At 40.0% G+C, this 24,115-nt stretch overlaps 3 protein-coding genes across 3 annotated transcripts in view; 1 reads left to right on the forward strand and 2 right to left on the reverse strand.

Moving 5' to 3' along the window:
* LOC133121849 (regulator of microtubule dynamics protein 3-like) overlaps window positions 1-9,990 on the forward strand; it is a 37,305-nt gene extending 27,315 nt beyond the window's left edge. The window contains exons 9-12 of the mRNA XM_061231360.1: window positions 1,978-2,076; window positions 2,493-2,546; window positions 4,278-4,358; window positions 5,116-9,990. Of these exons, the coding sequence (XP_061087344.1) occupies window positions 1,978-2,076; window positions 2,493-2,546; window positions 4,278-4,358; window positions 5,116-5,166 (285 nt within the window). The 3' untranslated portion in view covers window positions 5,167-9,990. The remainder of the gene's footprint in view (window positions 1-1,977; window positions 2,077-2,492; window positions 2,547-4,277; window positions 4,359-5,115) is intronic.
* Window positions 9,991-11,650: 1,660 nt separating this feature from the next.
* Window positions 11,651-14,151, reverse strand: LOC133121843 (cytochrome P450 1B1-like). Its single transcript, XM_061231348.1, has one exon. It carries the CDS (start codon window positions 14,049-14,051, stop codon window positions 12,417-12,419), a length of 1,635 nt encoding a protein of 544 aa, XP_061087332.1. The 5' UTR covers window positions 14,052-14,151; the 3' UTR covers window positions 11,651-12,416.
* A 3,639-nt stretch (window positions 14,152-17,790) lies between these two features.
* Window positions 17,791-21,217, reverse strand: LOC133129219 (cytochrome P450 1B1-like). The gene has a single exon (XM_061243156.1). The coding sequence runs from the start codon at window positions 20,898-20,900 to the stop codon at window positions 19,320-19,322; it is 1,581 nt and encodes a 526-aa protein (XP_061099140.1). The 5' UTR covers window positions 20,901-21,217; the 3' UTR covers window positions 17,791-19,319.
* Window positions 21,218-24,115: the final 2,898 nt, after the last annotated feature.

The raw sequence follows: 24,115 nt of genomic DNA on the forward strand, positions 1-24,115 counted from the left end.
TTATTACTTAATAAATTCTATGTTTTGTTTAATTAGGATTATTTTTATGTTTTATCTGAGCCTGATTTACTTAGCCCTCTAGCATGTGCAAAAGCCAATGACATGACAAATGATTTGTCATGGTATTTGTTCTGCATCTAGCATTGGCTCTCATTAGTTTTGTGTTTGCTAAAAGGTTCTGCATGTGCTAAAGGTCTTAGAATTCAGGCCCGTAAAGTTCATTTGTGTGGTCTTCTGAACTGTATGTTTGTTATATTTCTGTGCATATCTGCTTATTGCATTATCTCTTTATGCAGACTTAACCATTCATTTGAATGTCTTTTACTTTGTAATTAGCAGTAACCTTTGTCCTAATCAGCTTCTTTTTTAATGCATCTTAAGGGCAGACATGTTAGTACATTCAATGGCTTATTAATGGGGACTTTAATTGGACCTTAAAATTATTTTAGTTCAAGTGTAACAAGGTAATTTAAAAACTCACATATACCAATTTAATTGGTTTTGATGCTAATCAAGTATTGATCATTTTCAGGAGGGCAAACACAAGCGAGATACGTCATGAACGTTAATGATACAGAGGGGTAATGCTTGGGTTTCATATGGGTGTTGTTGTCTGTACCTAAACATCAATCATCACAGTCTGGCACCCATGTCTGCTCCCAACACACAGCTAGCTCAGTTACCTGAGTCTCACCTGCAGTATTGTACTTGCCGTCTGAGTGAAGAATTGTTTGCAGACGATGTTCTACGGTGCAGCTAATAGTGGATGAATTTCTCCAGGGGGGATTGGCCCCTGCTTAGCCTAATCAACTTTATGTCACTTTGGATAAAAGTTAAATAACAGTAATGTAATGTGTACACCCTACAGAACTTCACATTTCCAGACATTGTATTTTTAGTCCTTAATGACTGGTTCCTGCTCTTTACAGTTATTATAAAACTTGAAAAATCACTGACAGGAAATTCACTGACCTTCCCCCCCTTCCCTTTTCAAAAACATAGAAGGAAAAAATACTGAAAAGGAATATGAACACAGATGTTACACTGTTAATGGACTGGCTGGCCAACAGACAGAAGCAGGTGGAGAAATGGACGTAAACGGGGGGCTGATGAGAAGTAATTCCCTGCTGAGTGTGCTTGTGACATTATCAACGGTCCTGCACAGTACCTTGAGCTTCTGTTTAGAGGAGCAACCAGGCTAGGCTTTGTGGTGCACTTGGCAAGGTCCATGCAAGATGTTTCAGGGCAATTTACAGCTGATTTCAAAGCTAATGTTATAGTGGCCTGTCTTTATGCTAGCAGTCTTCGTACTGAAGTTTGGATTCACCCTCAGAATCCTATCTTGCTGTATGGTTATGTGCTGGCATCACTATTACGGGATCTGAATCCTTAATTGCTGGAAACTTTAAATGGGATGCAGGGAGGACGGCTCTCTGAACACATTTCCTGCATTGTTTTAAAGTATGTTACAAACTATGGCTGGTAAGGAATGCTGCTGTTGTCCCCTCCAGCAACATATCAAATGTTGAGTTAGAAATGTAGAAATCAAACTGAATGTGCAAATGTGAATCACGATGGATAAGTGTGTGTGCTAAGCTGAATAACTCACCTTACCCCATCATTCCCCTTCAAGGCTAAGATGAATAACTCATCTTACCCTATCATTCTCCTTCAAAGCTAAGATGAATAACTCATCTTACCCTATCATTCTCCTCCCAGGCTAAGATGAATAACTCACTTTACCCCATCATTCCCCTTCAAGGCTAAGATGAATAACTCATCTTACCCTATCATTCCCCTCCCAGGCTAAGATGAATAACTCGCCTTACCCCATCATTCCTCTTCCAGGCTAAGCTGAATAACTCACCTTACCCCATCATTACTCTTCCAGGCTAAGATGAATAACTCACCTTACCCCATCATTCCTCTTCCAGGCTAAGCTGAATAACTCACCTTACCCTATCATTCCTCTTCCAGGTCTCCTCCATGGGCTGGCTGGAGAAGAAGGCTGCCACTGCCCTGTATGAGTCTCCGCCCACTGCCACACTGCTCGACGCCTTGGAGAACTTCCTCAAGGTACTGTCCCTGCACACTCGCTGAGACATTGCGTGCACGGAAAGCCCTTTTCTGTCAGGTTCTAGCATAGGAAGCCGATTTGTCATTTCTACCATTTTGAATTTCAGAAGCTTTAATCTGTAAGCTTGAACCTTCAGGTAGAACAAACGATGTTTAATTTCTGTGAGGTGTGACTGATTACAGCCCGTTGTAAAATATCTCAGTCAGGGCGATGATAGGTTGAGTGCAGCAACGTTCTTCAAAAAGTCCAGTGTGCATGCATCTCTGTCTCAGTCAGCAGTTTGGTTCAGTCTGGAGAACGGGCTACATGGTGGTCTGTGTTTGTCTTATGTTCTCAGACATGCACATCAAATTCTCATTAAGTTCTCAGGAACAACCGTAACTTCACTGTATTTATTTCCGTATTTTCTGTGTAGGCTGAAGAACTTAGCCCCGGCTTCTCGAGGGCAGCCAGGCTTTACATTGCCAAGGTAAGGGAACACTTTGTTTAGCATGCCCGGAGGCCTGCTTGTCCGCGTCAAAGCACAGAACCGCTGGCCGATGTGTTGGGCCGCGGTCCGCCACAAGACGCCTCGTCTCACTTTCTCTGTACCCAGATCTGCAGCAGACCCAGCCGGAGGTTTGTTTTGGGGAGGTTTGTTACCCATGCAGTCTTACTGTGGTTCTGCGCATAAGAAATGAATGTCTTTTATAGTTTTTTTTTTTTTGTTTGTTTTGTGGCTGTTGCAGCGAACGGGAACAGTGTCCTTCCTCAGCTGCAAGCCTGCATCTGATTCCAAGAGCTGCTCTGTCACTGTCTGAGCAGTCATCCTTATTTATTTATTTACATAATTTCTCACGACATAGTCCTGCCTGGAAATGAGATCCCTCTCTTTTCTCTTTCCTCTTTTTGTTGTTTGAAAAAGCGAATGAACAATCTATTCTGCTTATTTTGCAAGAGGAAAAAAAAAAAAAAGTCAAAAGAAAACAGCGGATATGCTCGCTGTGTGGCGCGGAGATGGTCTCACACGGGCTGCTTACTGCTGGTGCCAGCTGAGTGTTTTAGTCTGAACACAGAGTCTCTGCCTGCGTTATATTTGACGTTGTGGAAGTTTCATAGCCTCGGTGGGGCCTGTCAGACTGGCGTTATGGTTTTTTCCCACAATCCTGCAAGTCGCTGAGGGATACGTTGTTATCAGGGCGACGTCGGTCTGATCGCTTTAACCCATTCTCCGGGCCAGTCAGACGGGAGCTGCAGCTTGCCAGTGGAGTGTGACGCAGAGACCACCTCTTGGGTGAAACCCCTGGAGAGACCCTGAGGCTCCACCACTGAGCAAGCGTCTCAAACTTCCCTCGTCATGCTTCAGCGGGAGACTCATGGGTCTTAGAAATGAGGCTACTGTGGAGGACATTGGCCACACACAGGTTCCCGATCAGACGGTTTAGATAGACCCTCGCTTTACAACCATGGCTGGTTCTCCAGTGGTGTGGCCTGTGACTTCAGAGATGGTCACCAAAGCCAAGCCATGGGGCTGCAGTATGTGGATGGTACAGTAAGGCTGAGCATCTCTTCAAAGGCCCTTTTGGGTTCACTTTGGGTTTTGAGACTTGAGACTGTTTGAGACTTGTTGACTTGTTTGAGTCTCATAATTCTTCGCTGAAGGAGATTAGCTTGTTTAAGGTACTTTTGTACCTTGACAAGTGAAATTGTCATACCCTGTTTGTAAATCTGTCTCCCCTCATTGGCAATGTTTTTGTCTTAGCAAAAAAGTAATAGAAATACAATTCTACGTCTAAATAATAAGAAGGAAATACTGGCTAAGTTAGATTGGCCTGCTCTTGTTGGGTTCCACTTAGAAGGCCAAGGGTTCTCTGGCTTGGCAACAGTTTAGAAAAGTACCTTGCTTGACCTGTCATTGTTTAGAGCTCACCTCTCTTGGTTTTGGAAGGTTCAGGCAGTTAGGCCAAAATTTTGATTTTCTGTGGTGGAAAAGGGCCCATGAGGTATGCTGCCTGACCAACGGTCTGCACTATACAGCCAGAAGAAACAGAGTCCGTCCCGTCAGCTGTCTGATGGAAATTGCATAAGAGGGACCTGAGAACCAGTCATGGGTGGAGAACTGGAAAATGCGTTACATCGGTCACAGCAAGTTTTCAGCTCTTTCCAGAACATGTACCTTACCCTTTTGATTAATTGCTCCATTGTAATTTTGAACTGCTAGTGCCACAAGGACCTGGGGAACATTTCGGAGGCCAGGACCTGGGCTGAGCTTGCCTTCAAGATGCCGAAGATCACCAATGAAGTAAGTGTGTGCTGTAGGTAGAGCAGTCATTAACGCCACTAAGCTTTTGATTTTTTATCCTCGACAGCTTGTTTTGTTTTTCTTTGGTACCATAGGACCTTTCATGTTGCCCTGTACAATTGCATGCGCTTGCATCAGCTAGGCGCTGCCACTCACTCCTGTTGCCGTGCCACGGACACAAACCCCTCCCTCTACCCCTGCACTGTGTCTTGAATATGACGAGGCCTCTGGTGACTGCTCGTTGGCGTTGGCAGAGGAACCCTCTCTGGGTTGGGTGGGGAGGACTCCCGTGTGATTCACTGTACCCGTGTCCTACGCCTGCACGCCTGTCGCTCTGTGTTTGAGCCTTCTTTTAATGTGCTGGCTGCACCTGAGTGTGTCTACAGCCTTGTGTTTCTGCATTGCCATTAACCGCATCTGGCCCCTGCGTTCAGAAACCATTCATCTAAATGAGTTTGAATAGTCTATGAGCCATGGCTATTTCTGGCACAAAAAAGTGTTTTCACATTGCCAGACGTTTTATTTTTTACCTCTTCATTCTCCACTCTTGAGGTTTTGTAAGCACTTCATCAAAAACTCCTACAGCACTGTGTCGTTGCTTCGCCTGCCTTCGTTGCTTGTGAATGTCCAGTGAATAATCACGCTCAGGAAAAGCTGCATGCGGGCCCATGGAGCACTGCTGACCCTGCCTTTTCAGTCGGGGGAAACTAGGAGGTTAATGTGTGTAAATCCTGCCTGTGTCTTCCTGGCTCTTTAGGATGGAGAAGCCAGCAGTCTGGAAGAAGAGTTAGAACCCCTGAGGAACTGAGGAGCCCCACGATTCAGGTGGGAAACAATAGAGACCCTCCTCCGGGGGGGTTGCCTGGGAGGCCAGCAGATGTGGATCTCTAGCACGGAGGAGCCCCAAAAATATCTGAGCGTTTGCACTGAGACCTTTCTTTACTAAGTCGGGAGCATTGCTGCACCAAATGCTGTTTGACATTCTCATGCACTGTTAAACCCAGCACTGTACACCAACTTCCTTTCTCATGTCAGACCAGCAGAACGCACTGACCCTCCTTTATATGTTAATCCTACCAACATCACACAACACCTCTCAATCTAAAGCCTTGCACCACTAATTAGACGTTATGTCATGTGAAACCGAGCACCACACGCCAACCAAGCAGTACATATCAACCAGTGACCGCTGTCTTTCATCTGTCATTCCTGATATGTCAGTGTGTGGGGAGGATTCATCAGCTGAGATTGCAGTTCATGCCGACCACAAAAGCAAACCTCACACTTGCAGTTAACCATGTGGTTGTGGTTAGTTTCGTCTCTCATTTCTGGAGAATGGTTATGCTGCTTGTCACGTGAGGGTAATTTAAACGAAAATCCACAGAAATTTGCTTCTCAAATGCAATGACAATGTGGTCATGTAGTTTGGGGCATTGCCGTAGATATAAAATTTTGAATGGGTTGTTGGAAGTCATAAGACATTTTTTTCATATTTTGGATGGTGAGGTATTCTGTAATTGCAGAGGGAACTTAAATCAGCCCACAAAATGACACATGCACTAAATATGTACATTTTATGGGTTTCAAATGTGAGTAATTTCATTATTTATATTTATTTCCAAAAATTCCAAAGTGCATATATACAACTGTGATGGCATCTTGGTGAAAGATTGAGTGACACACAATCTGTCAACATTTTATATGTAGGAACTGACCAAAGTTTATTTTAGTTTTATGCACAATGTCAGCCCCATATTTTGATAAATAACTGAATTAATTGAAAGGGGCTTTGCTCTTGTTGTACCCTTCTCATAATATCCACTGGAACAATATTAATAGTGTTGCACAATTCTCAAGGGTATGACATAATTCCTGAGGGTTTTTAGAAAGAAGGGGAAATATTTTTCGGCAAACCAGAATAACCAACAGCACATCATAGACCAATTCTGGGTTACATTAGTTGAAACAAAAATAAAAATAATGACACTGTCCATGTAGATTAAGCACACAGTTGTTCTTTGTACATGGAGACATGCCCTGATGACAGGGAAGATGCGTTAAGTGGAAGTGTCATACTTCATAAACTGACAGTCTCCACGTGGTCCAAAAACAACAGCTAGTTCAACACGAGCACACCACACTACCATGTGAGGGTTAGCACTGCTTCACGCACATTGTTTCTGCTTCCTCTAGAGGAATTAAAGTGTCTTTTCTTTCTGTCTGGCTCCTTTCAGCCATTATTTTTTATGAAGTAATTTTTCTCTTTTTGAATGTTGATTATTTTTTCATGGCATATTTTATATATTAGGATCGTGCTGTAATTCGGCAAGATTTATGAGAAGTATGAGATGTTTTTTCGCTGTATGCTCAACTATGTGATCACCTGTATCCCACTGAACTTTAGTGTAGAAACCGCTTTTTATGTTTCTTGTATTGTTCTGTGTTTACTGATTAGCGGTACTTTGTGTAACGTTACTCAACACTTTCAGAATTTAAATCCCCTTGGTTTAACTGGAAAAGCAATTGTCTTTTTTCCACTGTTAGTATTGTGCTAGCCGACATTTTTTGGAAGACTTTTAATAGCAAATAGACATTTTGGTAGTGTTTGTATGGTACACACTATATTGCTGCTGTGTTATGTAAGAGCAAGAACTTTTGTTTGTGGTTTATGTCATAATTGCGGTGCAATGTACATGGCATGATGGCCTAAAAGTTGATGGGTGTTATCATTTCTTTATGTTTCATTTTTGTCTATGGTATGTCTTAAATCTATTTATTTTGAGTTAATATATATAGATTTGCATTCACATTTTGATAAATAATGTACTCTATTTCCTTAAAATATATAATATATAGTGATATTCTTTAAATACAAAATTCATGCAGGTATATATCAGGTATATACTAGGAATACAAATTCACTTCAGGTGTAGTGCAGCCTAATCCATTGCTCTATAGTGGGATTATTGCATAATGTATTAACGTGATAGTTGGATGAGTAGCAGAGGGAAATGTGTCCTGCTTGTTAGATTGAGTGTTCCTGTTGCTATGGTTATGTACTCTTGGGCCTCTGTCTCACATGGGCCTAGGTTTCCTAGTGCTCTTCAGAATGTTAAAGTCAGAGCTGTGCTGACTCATCAGGGGTGAAGTGCACCGAGCTGACTCCATTTACACTAGTGTAACTGCTCATGACATCATCGGTAATACCAACATAAGCCTGATGTGGTAAGTAAAACCTCCTCAGTGCACCAATGCAAACCGCAAGTTTGTTGAGTAAGGACTTGGCTGTGACTGAGTCATTGACAGGTTCTTCATTTTCAGTGTATTCTGCTTGATTTGTGAAAACTGTGTAATTTACCAGTCAATTAAATTTCACTGACACCTTCAGTAATAATATTTATTTTCCCAAGCTCTATAAAAACAGAATCTTGATAGATCTTGGTTGGCACAGGCATTCAGGAGTTTGTGGTCTAGAGCTCTTTGCAAAGAGCATGGGGTTCCCTGGTGTCCTGGCTAAATTCCCAACCCTGGCTCTTTCAATCTGCCACCTGATCATTCCCTGATTCAATTGGCAAAAACATTGATCTCTCCCTCTCCACCTCAGCTGGTGTATGGTGAGGGCTCTGGCTTAAATGGCAGCTGTGCATCACACAGGTGGGTGGTTGAGGCGAGTTTTCCCTGATCACTGTAAGTGCTTTGAGTATTCAGAAAAGCACTTACAATAAATGTAATGATCTGTCTACTGTTTCTATCCATCTAAAGCAGGGGTGTCAAACTCCAGTCCTGGAGGGCTGGTATTCATGGTTTCCTTTCAATCAGCAGCCAATTAAGGCCTTGAGAACAAGGTGTGTGGACTCTTTAGCCAATGAAAGACTTTGAAATTCATCTCGTGCTGACACACACCAAAAACCAGCAAGCACTGCGGCCCTCCAGGACTGTAGTTTAACACCCCTCATCTAAAACAAGAAATGCATTCAAACTCCAAAGCAGCGTGCACAGTAGTTTTGTTTCCAGAGGCTGCATATATGAACATAATTGCTGGTACCTTTTCTCTTCTCAAGCAGTGCAAGATCTTCACTGTCAAAGATCCATATAGTGAAGGTGGTTCACTGTGCCATAATTTCCTGGAGCACAATAGACTCAGGTTGCATAAGGTAATATACAGAACACATGTACAACCTCTGGAGGCATAGTGTCACCTTGCAAGCTGCTTTGGAATTTACTCAAAGTCCCCCCATCTGTTTCTTTCACCCATGAACTCCGCCAGCTAATTTCACTAATTACTTGTACCTCCTGGCTGAGGAATTGTGCTACTCGGCAAAACCAGGTGACTGGTGACTTTTACTCTTTCAACCTGGATTTTTCATCTCTGATGGTAAGTAGGAGCTCAACCATCTGTTGAGCCTAGCCCATGGTCTGACAATGGCAGTGGACATTGTAGATGCAGAGGAAAAGTGTTCCAATGATTAGAAATATCCATGGCAACAGTAACTGACACATTCATTGTGTCATGTTATAGCACACGTGTTTATTGATGTGGGATACGGCAATATAACTGCTGCTGAACCTGACTTGATGGAATGAAATTAGGAACAGTTGTGTTCTATGGCAAATTTTGTCATTTGGAATGTACTCGTAAAAACCTAGCCCTGTTTAAATATGGAAATACATGTTTAAAGTATAGAAAATGAAGAATGAAAGATTAGGATGAAGGTAATACTAAAAATGTTGTGTAATAATAAAAAATATATATTTACATTAACAATAACCAATATGTAAATGAAACAATTGCATACAGGTGCATAGTTTCAAACCTCAGATTACTTGTACTGAAACCTCTCTGTGACAATGGATTGTTTACATGTCCAATTCCATTCTCTGATGTCTCACATATGTTCCATGACCTTAGTTATTCTTTGGTTCAGGTATCAGGATTTCTGTATGCAAAATCTGCATTCCATGCGTGTTTTTACATGCATTATAGGGATCAAGAGAATGTGAATGTTTTGTGCATATGAATTTAGATTTTAGATTGATTTTATTTTATTTTAGATTGAATATCTTTTTTTAACTATAACTATAACCTTCTCCCTAAACCCTGAAGCAATAGACTTTTGAAGTGTGCCTGCTGCCTGGTTTTATGTGAATATTTGTGGTCAAAAAATTCTGTAGTAATAGTAAGAATTGTAGTTGGCGAGTAGAACAACTTGTGCGGTCTTCGGATATCTCATTATGATTGACTGTGATAGGGTGCTGTCAAGTCCCCATTTCTTCAAATACAGTATGCCTCCTTAATTAGAAATATTTGATGGTATGAAATGTTCTGAAACTATATAATGTTTCCTTGTCATTCGAAAATTCACACAGAAAAGAGTTTACTGCTTGTGTAGAATTGGTTCACAAGAAAATTCACATTCACTTTAAAAACCCTTTGTTGCTATCAGGTTGTAACTTTAGCAAATGCTGAAAAATTAAGGTTGCTAGATACAACAGAAGTTGTAAGTCTGTGTTGGTATATTTACTCTTATTCCCCTGGTTGAATTCAAGTACCTCCTGTGTTTAGAGTGTGGTTGAAGTGAAAATCTACTGTAATAACCCCAAAATAAATATGGATAAACCTCTCCACATGAAATTGCGTGTTACTGTTTTTCTTTTATGGATCTATGGGGCCAACATATGGGCATTGGGAGTATAGAAGTTGGCGATAAACAAGGATTTTTGACACCCATACTCGAACCATTTATCTCCCTCCTGGCCAGTTTAGTTGTCGGGTAAGCAGAGTCAGCTTGGACCCCCTCTCCCAGGGTCTCTTGCACTGTGCTGTGGAGGCCACTGGTTCCAGCAAAATGTTTGTGGCTTCGAAACGTGAGATGTGTTCCCCGTCAACCCCCCCACCCCCTTCGTAAATCAAAACCAGACATAAAATAGAAAAACTCAAACTAAACTTTTCTACAAAAACAGTAAAGTTATACCATGGCTCCTCAGCACCTAACCCCAAAGAATCCAAAGGTCAAACCTCAGGTTCAGTCACCACTCCGTTCTTCAGATGCTTTTCTGAAGCTTTGGGCTGTAGCTCAACCTGCCATGAAGTTACCTCAGCAAGACTGAAGTGTGGCTTGTTCACCTTCCATTACGTTCAGTAAACATTTTGATATTGAATTTCCTCTTTTATTGGAAAGCTTATTCATTCATTAACTGATTCCTTGGAAATGAAGTCTTCGCCCTGTCTTCTGTTGAATCTGTAATCATGGAGCAAGCCTTTGAAAAATTATTTCTTTATGGGTTTCAGTGGGCATGAGGCCTAGGTAAATGTAATTAAATGATTGTGTAAAGTCATTTCAACTCCTTAATAACCAAAATAATGGAAATGTTCCCATTGTGTCTGGGATCTGTTATGCAAGGACTTGGAAACCATTATCAGTTGAGATGTGTATTTATGTATATCTAATTGTATCTAATTAGATTTTGCTGCTAGCTGCCACCTCTCTCCACTGTAATTAGCCAGGGGATTTGGCATATCGGGATTCCTGGCGGATTTAATGTGAATGATACATGAACAGTTTTACATCAGTTATGATGCATAAAATGATTTTGTCATGTCATTTCAGGAAAGTCATTGGGTTGGGTATTTATGTGGAAATCTCTGTGGTGGTTTTTGGCAGTAATGGGGGACTGAGGCTTCATGAAACGAGACGAGAAAAAATTGTTGGCTTGCTACACGTTTTGCTTTCCTGTCAGGAATAAAATAGAGTGGCTCTAAGACCTTGGGAAGTTGGGCGGCCGGGTGAAAGAGAGTCTTTCAACAAGGCTATGTTTCTTCATGGAGGGGAGAGGAATGGGGCTTCTGGGTGCAACCAGTGGCTGCCTGGGTTAAAAGCACGTTCTGCAACCAGCCTCCTGTCTCCCTGCTCACTCTCCCCCTATGGGATTCCCTGTGGTCTCAGACCCGACAGCGAAATACAGTACAGAACTTATGCACCATCCTGGCCTGCTCTGACTTAACCCCTGTGAAAACAAGCCTTCCTCAGAGTTCTCCACCATTACGAAGTCCTGCAGGCTCTCGGTCACAGCAAAAGGTGGAGGTGCAGCATACAGTATACCGATGGTTAGGGGAGTATATCAGATGTCTTCATATTAGCAGCTCTTCAAATTTATATTTATCATTACTATGTACTGTAAAGCTTTTGTCAGAACATTCACCCTTCTTTTGGCTATGGAGAACATTGTATTGGTGCAACAGGTAGGGGTCTGTCCCCGTAATATAACAGCAGTGGAAATGAGCTGAGCCTTGGTGTCGACAGTTCACCTTCTTTATTGAGAAGAAACTGATTTATATATCATATTTTACAACACATTTTCCATAATTATTTTTAAAGTAAAGCATGCTTTTATATTTTAAATCAGTGTACCTATAAATCCAACAGGAAGTATTGCAACCTTACAGTGAAGCATGAAGAACTGACTTGAATAGTGCATACAAACCACAAATGGGAGTCTTAAAAATCAGGAGAGAAATATCACACATGCACACTACACACTCAGTGAGCACTTTATTAGGTGTTTATTAGACTTAGTTTTTATTTATTTTATCGGGTCATTCATGTTAAAACTATTGTTATGTATTGAGGCCATTACAATATTTATACAAGTGTAATATTAAATACATATTCTTTAAGTTTGAATGCTAAATTATATATTTCTGAAATGTGTTGAGCTTCAATTTGTTCCAACCAGAATTACCAATCTAAGAATTTTACCAATCTGTTATTTTTTCATAATTATATGCTTTTCATGTTTAGAGTGATTTGTTTGTTATGTTTGTATGTTATATTATATATTTAATATAGCACAATAATCACAACATGAATATGTACATTTGTATTCTTTGGGTCATGCATACTGTAACTATTTCAGACATGAGGTGACTTAAGGTTGGGATCAAGGACCACAGTGTTGTAGTGCCTAAAGCTCAATTGGCTGTAAAGTACATACCTTGTTGTGTGTCTGCTTACTGCTGACTGATACTGCAAACACCATTATTTAAAAATGAATCTGATTTCATGCCTCATTAAGTATTTTCCCCCTGAGCTTGGCAGAGATTGTGAAATGAAGGGGCTTCAGTGTTAAGCCATAGGAACCGTCCATGGTGAGATCTTGTGTAGGACTATGCTCAAAGCGGCACTGGTGGAGTAGAATGGCACAAAACAGAAAGATTTCAGCCTTAGCAATCTGGTCACCAATGCATCTTCTCTTTCCCATTGAAAAGATCAAGACACTGCTGGTCAGGTCCTTGTCAATGACGCCATTTTTATCAAGGAACCGGGAGGGGTTGAATACATGGGGGTCATTCCACTTCTGTGGGTCATGGTTGACGGACCACTGGTTTATGAAGACTATGGTGTCCTTGGGGATATGGAGGCCTGCGATTGCTACATCTGTGGTAGTGGAGTGCGGAATGGTGGCGGGCACAAAGGTGGTGAATCTCATGGTCTCATAGATAAATGCATTGAGGTAAGCCAGTCTGCTCTTGTCCTCCATGGAAGGAATTCTGTCGCGTCCGACAACTTTGTCAATCTGCTCTTGTAATTTGGTTTGAATGTGTGGGTATTTAACAAAGAGCAGCAGCATCCACTGTAGGCCAGTCGAAATTGTGTCTAGACCAGCGCCAATCAGATCTGACACTGCTCCTTCCGTGTGAGCTCTGCTCAATCCTGTCATGTTGTCTGCCCTGTCAATCTCCCCAATGAAAGCATCACTCATATCCCGTGTCACCGCAGGATTGTATGTTTCCCTATGTTGGATCACCTTGTCTTTTACAAAAGCAAAATACTCTTTATTCAGTTCCTTGAAGTTCTGGTAGATGCTTCGCACTGGGTTTGGGAAAGACTGAAGCCATGGCATGACATCCACCAAGCTGCCAGCACCTACCGTCTCTCCAAATTTATCCACTTTGCTCAGAAGGGTTTTGAACTCTAAGTCATCATGTCCATAACGTTTCCCAAAGCAGAGAGCACAGATAACATTAGCAGCAGCAACTGTCAGTTCATGAGCAGGGTTGAAATACTGGCCCTCTGTACTGAGTCTGAGGAAATTCTGGACAAGATCCAAGGCTTCTCCCACAATATGTTGCTCAAAAGCTTTCTTGGTCTGGCTGTTTGCTGAAGAGAAAGCTCTGATGTTTGATTGAGCAATTCTACGGTGTATCTTCCACTGTGTGGTGTAGTTGCCAAATGAAATGCTGTGTCCACCTGACACTACTTGAAATGAGCCGAAATTTGGCCGTCCTGCAAATGCAGCACTATGCTGGATCAGGGCTTGGCGAATTGCGGTATCTCCATTCAGTACCACAATGTCGTTGCAGCCTAATCGAATCTGATAGATGTTTCCATATTTCTTGGCCATTTTGGTGAAAGTGATGTGGGGCTTTTTCCCCAGCTGCATGGCGTTACCCACCACTGGCCAGGGGAAGGGTCCAGGCAGCCTTCTCTTGTGCCTGAGATTCCTGACCCACAGGCAGGCTTCCAGGCAGAAGAGAAAGATGAAGGAAGCGACGAGAGCCGGCTGGACCTGACCGCTCCACTCTCTGATGATGCTGCTGCCCTTTACTCCAAACACATCCCACAGTGCCATGGTATTCTGTTGTATCTTCAAATTGTATCTGTAGTTTTGATATACATTTGTTCCCAGTTTCATTAATTCCTGCAAGTTCTTACACAGGTGCACTTGTTAATATGTGCTAACAAGGGTCGTTCTGGTGTCCTGTTTCAAATACTCAGATCAGAGGAGTGCAGTTTTCAGCCTTGACACTCTCTGTTTTATATCTCAGGGGTGGAAGGGGCAGGGACTTATTTCCATACTCCTCCCATTGCGGCTGGATTTTGGACCCCTGGATTTCTGTTCATCTCATTCCAGCATGGTGTCACATCTTTCTCTGAAAGCTAAAGTAAATATCAGCAACACATTGTGGCAAGTGGTGGAATGGTAGGGGATTTCAGGGTACAGTGAACAGCCAGAGGGGGTGGACAAGATGATTCCAGTGTGTATATTCTGAATATTTTATGTTACAATCCACTGTTCACTGGATGTATGTATTCATCAGAGATCTTTTTTGGAGTGGTTCATTTAAATAAACCTGCTTGGTTTGGGTATTATTTTTCAGATCATTCCTGTTTTCATTTTGTGTTTGGGACTTGTAGTACTTGTAGGCAATATAGAGTACAGTGTAATTGGTTGTTTTTAAATATATTCTTTATACATTGGTAATCAAATACCTTTTCACTCATGTATATAATACTGCAATTGTACATAAGCCAAACGTATGCAAGCCTTTCTCTTTTCTGTAGTTCTTGCAGGATCAGAATAGCAATGGTCTCAGCAAGAAATCTGATGCGGTGTTTGCAGTGCCCAATGTGGTGGCCATACCTTGAACACTACGTCCATTTTATTTGTAATTTAATAACAATTCCATTCCATTTCTTTTTTTGTATAATTTCTTTCTGCTGCTTGTAAAATAATATGTACCCTCATAAAAAAATGTAAGCATGTAGTGGTTGCTATTTAATTTTTATTTTATGTTTATTGTCATTAATTTGACTCTACTTTCAATTTTCTTTGTCACCCAGTCTCAAGATTTGTTTCTTGAGACCTATTCTCTCCAATAAATAAATGTGCTGCACATATTGGACTTTGAAGATTGGCTGTACGCAGTAGGTCAGTCTGTATGAACTGTATACAGTAGTTCAAATGATATCCTCTGCAAAGGTTCTCTTATATTTGAGTTTCCTTAATCCCTCAAACCCCCTTTCCCTTGTATGTGGTAAGTGTTGATGCACCAGTTCTGCCCGCTAGCCTCCAAAATACAGTAATATAACTGAATCTCTTAAATGTCTCATAAAGAGTAGCTAAAGCAAAATAAGTAATAAAATGATTTACAAATGCTATATATGTTAAAATCCATCCTGCTGGTTTTGAGAAACAATCATTTAATGAAATAATTTGAATGACAGGTGTATACCATAATTAGCAGGCATTATAAAGATATTTGGAATGAGTTTGAAACGTATTTGGCCTTAGATTTTATGATAGCTTTAACTGAGCTCTGCATGTAGTACAAAAGTAATATGTGGAATCACTGAAAATCATCTCTTTGACATGCTATAGTTTTTTATGATAGGTTTGTGGTGATCTGGAATTACATGATTTGTAAAACTAGAGTAGTGTGGTTTTTAGGGCCATGGGTTGCATACTGTTTTTATATTTACTTTGGTTTCTTCAGCTCTGCCATCAAACATCATAACATAGATTTTTTACAGAGTTACAGAATCGGTATAAAATGAGTATCTGTTTTTGGAAATTAGCTTGGGAATGATGCCAAGACTTAGTAATATTTTATTTGAACAAAAGAAGTCATTCTTTAAAGCCTTTGCTTTATGATCACACATGACTAAGGCTGATAAATGAAGCTATATGTGTAAAACTTTAATTATTGAAGTAAAAAATTAAATTAAAAAATCCTAGTGTTAAATTCATACAAGATGCATCAGACAAATAAAACAAAGCATTTAAATATAACGTATAATAGCATGCATTTACTTGCGTTTCAAATATACAGTATCCCCACATATGCATCATATGTACATTCAGTAAATTATATAATTCAATGCTCAATTGTGCCTGTGGTCAGACATCTCAACAGTGGTATAAAACTTGATGCATGCTCGTGACATCAGTAATATGACATTGTAAAGAAACAAAGAATTGGCATAATGGATTTGAAGGTAGTTAAAAATGGGCTAAACTGAGATTGTAATGTCACTTAAATTTGATTGCTGTGGGGTTTGAGAAATGGTCGTGGTAGTTGTAGTATGTGTTGGGGGGATCTTTGTTCACTTCTTAATTTTATCCACAATATACTGCTGCCCATTTTAAAAAAAACATTTTTTTTAAATAACCCATGTTCTCTGTTGTTGACTACATATAGTCTTAATAAAGGCAAGATACATGTAGTTCCATTCATGGTCCCTGTTCCTTTTCTCCTGTTCTTAGAACACTTTGTACAGTTTCCTCTGGATTCCAAGAACAGTAGATGTGATGAAACCCCTTTGAAAGAAGCATGTGTTTCTATGATGAGTCAAGCAGAACAAGTGGTTCATATATTTTACATTGCATACCTTTTTCACATGTTTAGCTTTCTCTGACCTTGGGTGACATAAACAATATGACATTTTTCAAAATTAACTTTTATGCTTTGACATGAGTATGAAATGAGTACTAAAGAAGGGAATTAATTGACCACGATCTTCAGTGTTAGTTGAAGATGAATTTACAATGCCTGTTGTGGTATATGCAAATAATTGAACTAAATATGAAATACAGAACTGTGAGCACAGCCTTTTAAAATAAATAAAATTGTACTGTTTTATAACTGAATTGTTATTCATATCTGCTTCAAAGTAGATGCCCTGAACAATGTTTATGGTTTTTGTGGTTTAGGAAATAAATTTTATAACACAATGACTTATTTTCATGCAGCATCTGCTCAAAGTGTTTTGCAAAGGTGGGTAGGTCACAGACTACATCAACCACCACAGTGTCCCACTTACCTGGTTCATGAAAAGAAGCCACTTTATGTTTAAACAAAGTTTGAATGCAAAGAATTCTGTTTGTATTTATTATATTGGAGGTTGATTAGATGGTCACTGTGATAAAATGGAACTGTCAATTTGGCAAGGACTGTGAGGAAAAGCTTCTTGCTGTGCATGCTGTAAATGCCAAGGGACCTTAAGTTATCACAGTGGATAAAGACCACCCAGAAACTGTATTGGATATTGAAATGTTATAACTGATGAAAATTGATAACTACTGGGAGGAAAATGTTGTAATGATATTGCGTTTTCTTTAGGAATTTGGAAGATTAAGTACAAAGGGAAACTTTTAAAACTGTAAAATGACAACATTTTCTAATTAGTTATAAGTAGTAAGAAAATCACATCAAATATGAATTTCAGAAGATAAGCATTTGAAATGTGCACAGTATCAAATCATTACCTGATTACTGTGTCTTCAAGTAGTGGCATCAGATATGTAATCAAGGCAGTTTTCAGAAGATAAGCATTTGAAATGTGCACAGTATCAAATCATTTCCTGATTACTGTGTCTTCAAGTAGTGGCATCAGATATGTAATCAAGGCAGTTTTATGATGTCCTTGTACATGTCCAGTATTACAGTTCAGTGTGCTTTTGGTACAGGTATAAAATTTCTGATTCTTTTTTTTTTTTTTTACATAAATTTGTTCAGAGCAGGTTGTGAATAGTACAGTGAAATGTGCCCAGTTTTCTTGGGCAGTATACCACACAGCTACAGAATTTGAGCTATCAAATGCATGTTGAAAAGTCACTGAATAATGACAAATCAGTTCAACACTGGGCTCCATGACTGTTATGATAACACCACTTTATTCACATCAGATGCAGCTTATTTCCATATATTACAAACAATGATCATTTGCAGTGTGGTAAATGTTATGCAGGGACATTCAACAAGTAGTTGGCCTTTATTGGTCTAAAAATGAGAAAAAGGTCAAGTGAACAACACAGTAATACTTTTTGAGTACACTCATGTACTTCACCTGCTATAACAAAGTTCTAAAGGTAAATTCATGTTCTGATAGCCCACAGAGGCAGTGTAAACAGAAGTGTATTTAACAAGACATCACACATGTGGAAGTATTTATTGGGGAATTACTTGTTTTGAGGCAGTAATATGGAGCAGTAACACTTGGATGAGATGGGAGGAGAGTTGTCTGGCATACAACTATTCCAGACCCCAAGAAGACAAGTCCTAGTACATACTATTCTTCTATTACAAACATTTTACTGAAATCCCAGCAACCAGCAACTCCCTTAGAAAAAACAAAAACTCAAAAAGACATTTGATTTTCCAATGGAGACTATATGGTGTTCACAATTACATAAGGACTACAGGAGTGTTCTTAATTTTAGATAAACTTAACAAATGTTGTTAATAAACAACTTGAGGTTAAACTTATGATCCTTCCCCATCATCAATATCTCCTTTTTATCTTCTCCCAGAACACCATTTGCTTTTATTTACAGTAGATAGTGAACTTCAGTTCATTTTGTGTAATACTTTGAGTTGCTAAACGAACTTTTCATACTTATACAAAATATATATCTATATACATAAAATTCTTTAGTGACTGTTTCATGTGAATTAGGTAAATACATCAATATATGTGCATCATTATGAGGGCAAATCTACAAGTCTTCAAGGCAAAACAAATACATAAACAGTGTGTTACTAAGTTATTTATCCAATCAATTCTTAAACTAAATTTGCCTACAGCTGTTGCCTTAAAACACTCATACACGCACGTTCACTGTCACGATAAATACTGTGATATATGCTTATACTGACAATTTGCTGAATATTTAAAAAAATATTTTTACTTGTATTACTTCATATATAATTCCTGCACTTTAAATCACTTGGACATGCAGGGTAGTGAATATAAAGTACACTCAAGACAATATTACTGAACAATTATTCTTCATAGCAGAACAGTGAACATTTTTAAAGAAACCATGTGAGAGCCCTGAAATTAATTGTTCAATTGTACAGTAGTATACTTCACAGATAATGCCCTCCTTCACACACTCGATCTCACCACCCAACAAGAAACACTTTCCTCTTTTATAACTGAAGTTTTGTTGTGAAGCAACTTTTGACTACAAAAATACAATCTCCATAAATTGTGTCTGAATAATAATTAAATATTAAATATGAAATCTCTTGACAATGGCGTTCAGTGCTGGTTACTCTTGAAAAAGGGTTAACCCATTTGCTAATACTCACGGTTAAATGTCATCAGTTTGTCTCTGGCAAACATGAAGTCTTTGCTGGCCTTGAGTCACAAGATAAGTGAAACAATTCCTAGCTTTTCATGCTGGTGACACCAAGCCTAAAAACTTCCCCCTTAGCTTGGCAGAGATAGAGTGGTTTAGTGGCTTCAATGTTAAGCCATAGGAGCAGTCCAAGCTTATTTCCTGGGAAGGGTTGCTCTCGAAGCTACACTGGTGGAGCAAGATGGCAAAAAACAGAAAGACTTCAACCTTGGCAATCTGGTCACCAATACATCTTCTCTTCCCTATGGAGAATATCATGACACTACTGGTCAGGTCCTTGTCAAGAACACCATTTTCATCCAGAAACCGGGAGGGGTTGAAGACATGGGGGTCCTTCCACTTCTGTGGGTCGTGATTGACAGACCACTGGTTGATGAACACCACCGTGTCCCTGGGGATGTGCACACCCTCGATGGTCACGTCTGAGGTGGTGGAGTGGGGAATGGTAACAGGCACAAAGCTGGTGAATCTCATGGTCTCATAGACAAAGGCGTCCAGGCAAGCCAGGCTGCTTTTGTCCTCCATGGAAGGTAGCCTGTCACGTCCCACAACTTTATCAATCTGCTCTTGTAATTTGGTTTGGATATGTGGGTATTTGACTAAGAGTAACAGGATCCACTGCAAAAGTGTTGACACTGTGTCTTGTCCAGCACCAATGAGGTCTGTGACAGTTCCTTCAACAAAATCTTTTGACAGTCCATGGTCTTTTCCATGCTCAATCACACTAATGATGGCATCACTCATATCTCGTGTCACTTCAGGGTTGTATGTTTCCCTGTGCTGGGTCACCTTGTCTTTTACAAAGGCAAAAAACTCCTCATTCAGTTCCTTGAAGTTCTGGTAGATGCTTCGCACTGGGTTTGGGAAAGACTGAAGCCATGGCATGACATCCACCAAGCTGCCAGCACCTACCGTCTCTCCAAATTTATCCACTCTGCTCAGAAGGGTTTTGAACTCTAAGTCATCATGTCCATAACGTTTCCCAAAGCAGAGAGCACAGATAACATTAGCAGCAGCAACTGTCAGTTCATGAGCAGGGTTGAAATACCGGCCATCTGCACTGAGTCTCAGGAAAACCTGGACAAGATCCAAGGCTTCTCCCACGATGTGTTGCTCAAAAGCTTTCTTGGTCTGGCTGTTTGCTGAAGAGAAAGCTCTGATAGTTGACTGAGCAATTCTACGGTGTATCTTCCACTGTGTGCTGTAGTTGGTGAATGTCATGCTCTTGCCACCAGAAATCATCTGAAAAGAAACAAAATTTGGTCTTCCTGCAAACGCAGCACTGTGCTGGATCAGAGCTTGGCGGATAGCAGTATGTCCATTCAGTACCACAATGTCGTTGCAGCCTAATCTAATCTGGTACACGTTTCCATACTTCTTAGTTAGTTTGGAGAAAGTGATGTGGGGCATTTGCCCCAGCTGCATGGCATTACCCACCACTGGCCAGGGGAAGGGTCCAGGCAGCCTTCTCTTGTGCCTGAGATTCCTGACCCACAGGCAGGCTTCCAGGCAGAAGAGAAAGATGAAGGAAGCGACGAGAGCCGGCTGGACCTGACCGCTCCACTCTCTGATGATGCTGCTGCCCTTTACTCCAAACTCTGTGTCCCACAGTGCCATGGTGTTGGATTGCTTCTGCTTTCTTACGTTCAGAAGTGTGTGATGATTTTGAAGAGAAGAAAAGTAACCATTAAACAGGTTTTTAAAGTTTAAAGTTCCAAGTTAATTTCTGCACAAAAATGTTTAATGAACAAATGCTTCAAAAACAACAAAAATGTATTTTCTTTCTGCAAATCAAAATTTAAACTCATGCATATAGCATATGCTTTGCTTTGTATTCCTCAGACATATTGGTTTTAAGAGCTAAACTGAGCATTACAAACTTCAGGCTGGATTACAGGTATTTTTTCCGAGTTTTGTTTTCTTTCTCTGTGAATTCAGACTTCGCAATGGTCGGTTTGGCTATACCTCTGTTTCTTATATATGTTAGCAGGCTGGGGGGCCGGGCTCAGCTTTATTATCATACTCCTCCCATTGTGGTAGCCCCAGAGACCCCATTACATTATCTCTTTCCCGTTGGGCTTCAGAGTGCGCTGTGAGACATAGCGCGACAGCGACAGCTGAGGTAATATCAAGCAACTGGTGATAAGTCAAGCGAATGGTGACTGAAGAGGTAGTAGTTTTTTGTCACGAGTGGGGAGACATCACACAGGTTTCAGGACTAAGCTGTAAAACACACTCGCCGTAAAGTTGAATTATAAACTTTGAAGACTTCCTGGAGTTATTTTGGAATGCTAAGCGCATACGGTTTGTTTTACTTGGAGTTTGTATGCGAATTGTGCTCAGACTTTGTTTTGAACTGAACCATACTAATTTGTATAGGTAGGCTACATTTTGCATGCGTGCTTTCGACAAATTAGCTACTGTTTTACTGTGAGGAATATTGCTTCACAAGTCAGCTCTTTTCTGTGGATGTACGCTGTAGTAAATGTGTAGTCTACTTTATAAATACTTTAACGAAATTTGTAATGGGTTATTTTGTCTTACTAGATAAAATGATGAATGGTACATTATTTTATTTTGGATAGCATATTGTGCTATATCATTTCATGTCTTTAACATCTGGAATTTGCCAAAATGAGAACGGCATTGTTCTGTTGATAACGGCAATGTAACTGAATATAAGTAGCCTGGTTTGCATGAAAGTTTGTTTTGTTTTGTTAATCATCGATACAATTACATTTGTGACATCAAATGTTGTAGCATACAACCTTATACTCCAAATTCATTTGTAATCGGTTCAACCATAAAATTGTCAAAAGCACTGCCCGATATTTTGTTTTTAGGATAAAGGTGTATACCTTTATCAGGTACAGTAAAGTTTGCGTAGGCATTCTTTAATCACAATGGATAACCATTAGGCCTATTAATTTTGTTCAAAAACTTTCTTCAGTGGCTGGCAGAGCTGATATTTCTCCGAAGTGTTCTTTACGTCCCATATTGATGTTAATGTTTTTGGCTTTGAAAATAATCAAATGGACATAGCGTACTTTAAAAAAAATATTAAAATTAGGCCTACTAGATGGTAAGTGGTAGCAGGCTAACACGCGTTATGAACTGTTTTTATATACCGCGTGCCCAACCTATTTACCTATACAAAACCTTTCCTCTAAAAGTTCCGTAGAAATAGGGGCGTTTAAACGTTTAAACACCATATAAGACAACACTGAAACGCGGCATGTAGGCTACACACTTGTACCATTCGTTGTATTTGTATGAATGTGAATGAAATTTTCGACAAGTGTGCAATGTTGCTTCTAAAAAATACAGAGAACAAAGATGCTTTTGAATCCCTTCTGACGGACTCGTAGCCTAAATGACAGCTTCCACTGCTTGCAACTAAAGGAACTTTTCAACGAGGTTTACAGAAGTGAATACATGCCGGAGATGGGAATCTGTAAGTCGGGTCCTATTGGGTAGGCTATCATCTACACCTCTCTATTTAAAATGATCTGGTCTGGCAGTCGGGGAGTTGCTGGTTCGATCCCCCGCCCTGGGTGTGTCGTAGTGTACCTAAGAAAGACACCTAACCCCCAATTGCTCCCGACGAGCTGATTGGTGCCTTGCATGACAGCCTTTCGCTGTTGGTGTGTGTATGTGTGTGTGAATGAGAGGCATTAATTGTAAAGTGCTATGGGTAAAAGCACTATATAAATACAGTAAATTTACTATTTTCATTGTATCTATTCGATTTATATTACCCATTCATTCAGAGTATACATTGAACACATTCAAGATCAATGACATAAGAACTGTGTATATACAAGGTTTGTGTGTCAAACTAGTTCTTAAAGACTAGAATGACTGAATGTGTACCTTTTATGGTATAAAGGTATAATTATTTTGAAAGCACCCATTGGTGTAAATTGGTAATATTCCTGTGTAGTTAATGCAAATAATCTTTAAAACTGTAAGACAAGGAGACAACTACACTCACCAAGCACTTTATTAGTGCTTTATTAGAATTATTTTTTTAGACTTCTACTGCTGTAGCCTATCCACTTAGATTCATGATGCGTTGTGTGTTCAGTGATGCTCTTCTGCATACCACTGTTGTAATGTGTGGTTATTTGCGTTACTGTCACCTTCCTGTCAGCTTTGACCGGTCTGGCCATTCTCCTCTGACGTCTCTCATTAACAAGCGTTTCTGTCTGCAGGACTGCTGCTCACTGGATTTTCTGCAAACTCTAGAAACTAGTGTGCATGAAAATCCCTGGAGATCAGCAATTTCTACTCCAACCACCCAGTCTGCCACCAACAATTATTCCTCAGTCAAAGTCACTCAAAGTTTTCTCAATTCTGATGGTTGATGTGAACATTAACAGAAACTCCTGACCTGTATCTACATGATGTATGCATTGCACTGCTGCCAAACAAATTGGCTAATTAGATAAATGCATGAATAAGTTGGTGGAATAAAGTAGAATTGTTCCTAACACAGTGCTCAGTGAGTGCATATATCTTTTTTTTTTTCTTGGTCAAGATGAGGCAAAACAGGTGGTTGAAGTTTCAACCAAAGCCAAAATATTTGATTGGAAATCCTTTCAGCTTCCTGTCCAAGTTTGAAAAAGCAACCTTTGAGGTTTCCCAGTTGGAACTCGATTGTGCTAGACAATTCCTAAACCACTTCAACAACATTGTTTTCCCCCTTTATAAAGTCTTTCTCCCACAAAATTAAAACAATCCCTCAGCACATAAATCCAATTTTTAATTGATATAAGTATATTCATGCCACTTGACTTTTATATCTTTAGTAAAACTTGAGTCAATACAAC

The sequence above is a fragment of the Conger conger genome, chromosome 1, assembly GCF_963514075.1.
Source record: "Conger conger chromosome 1, fConCon1.1, whole genome shotgun sequence".
NCBI classification, from domain to species: domain Eukaryota; kingdom Metazoa; phylum Chordata; class Actinopteri; order Anguilliformes; family Congridae; genus Conger; species Conger conger.

What these genes read in the sequence shown, in the direction of transcription:
- LOC133121843 (XM_061231348.1), bottom strand. Translation starts at nt 14,051, where the DNA reads ATGAAACTGGGAACAAATGTATATCAAAACTACAGATACAATTTGAAG.
- LOC133129219 (XM_061243156.1), bottom strand. Translation starts at nt 20,900, where the DNA reads ATGGCACTGTGGGACACAGAGTTTGGAGTAAAGGGCAGCAGCATCATC.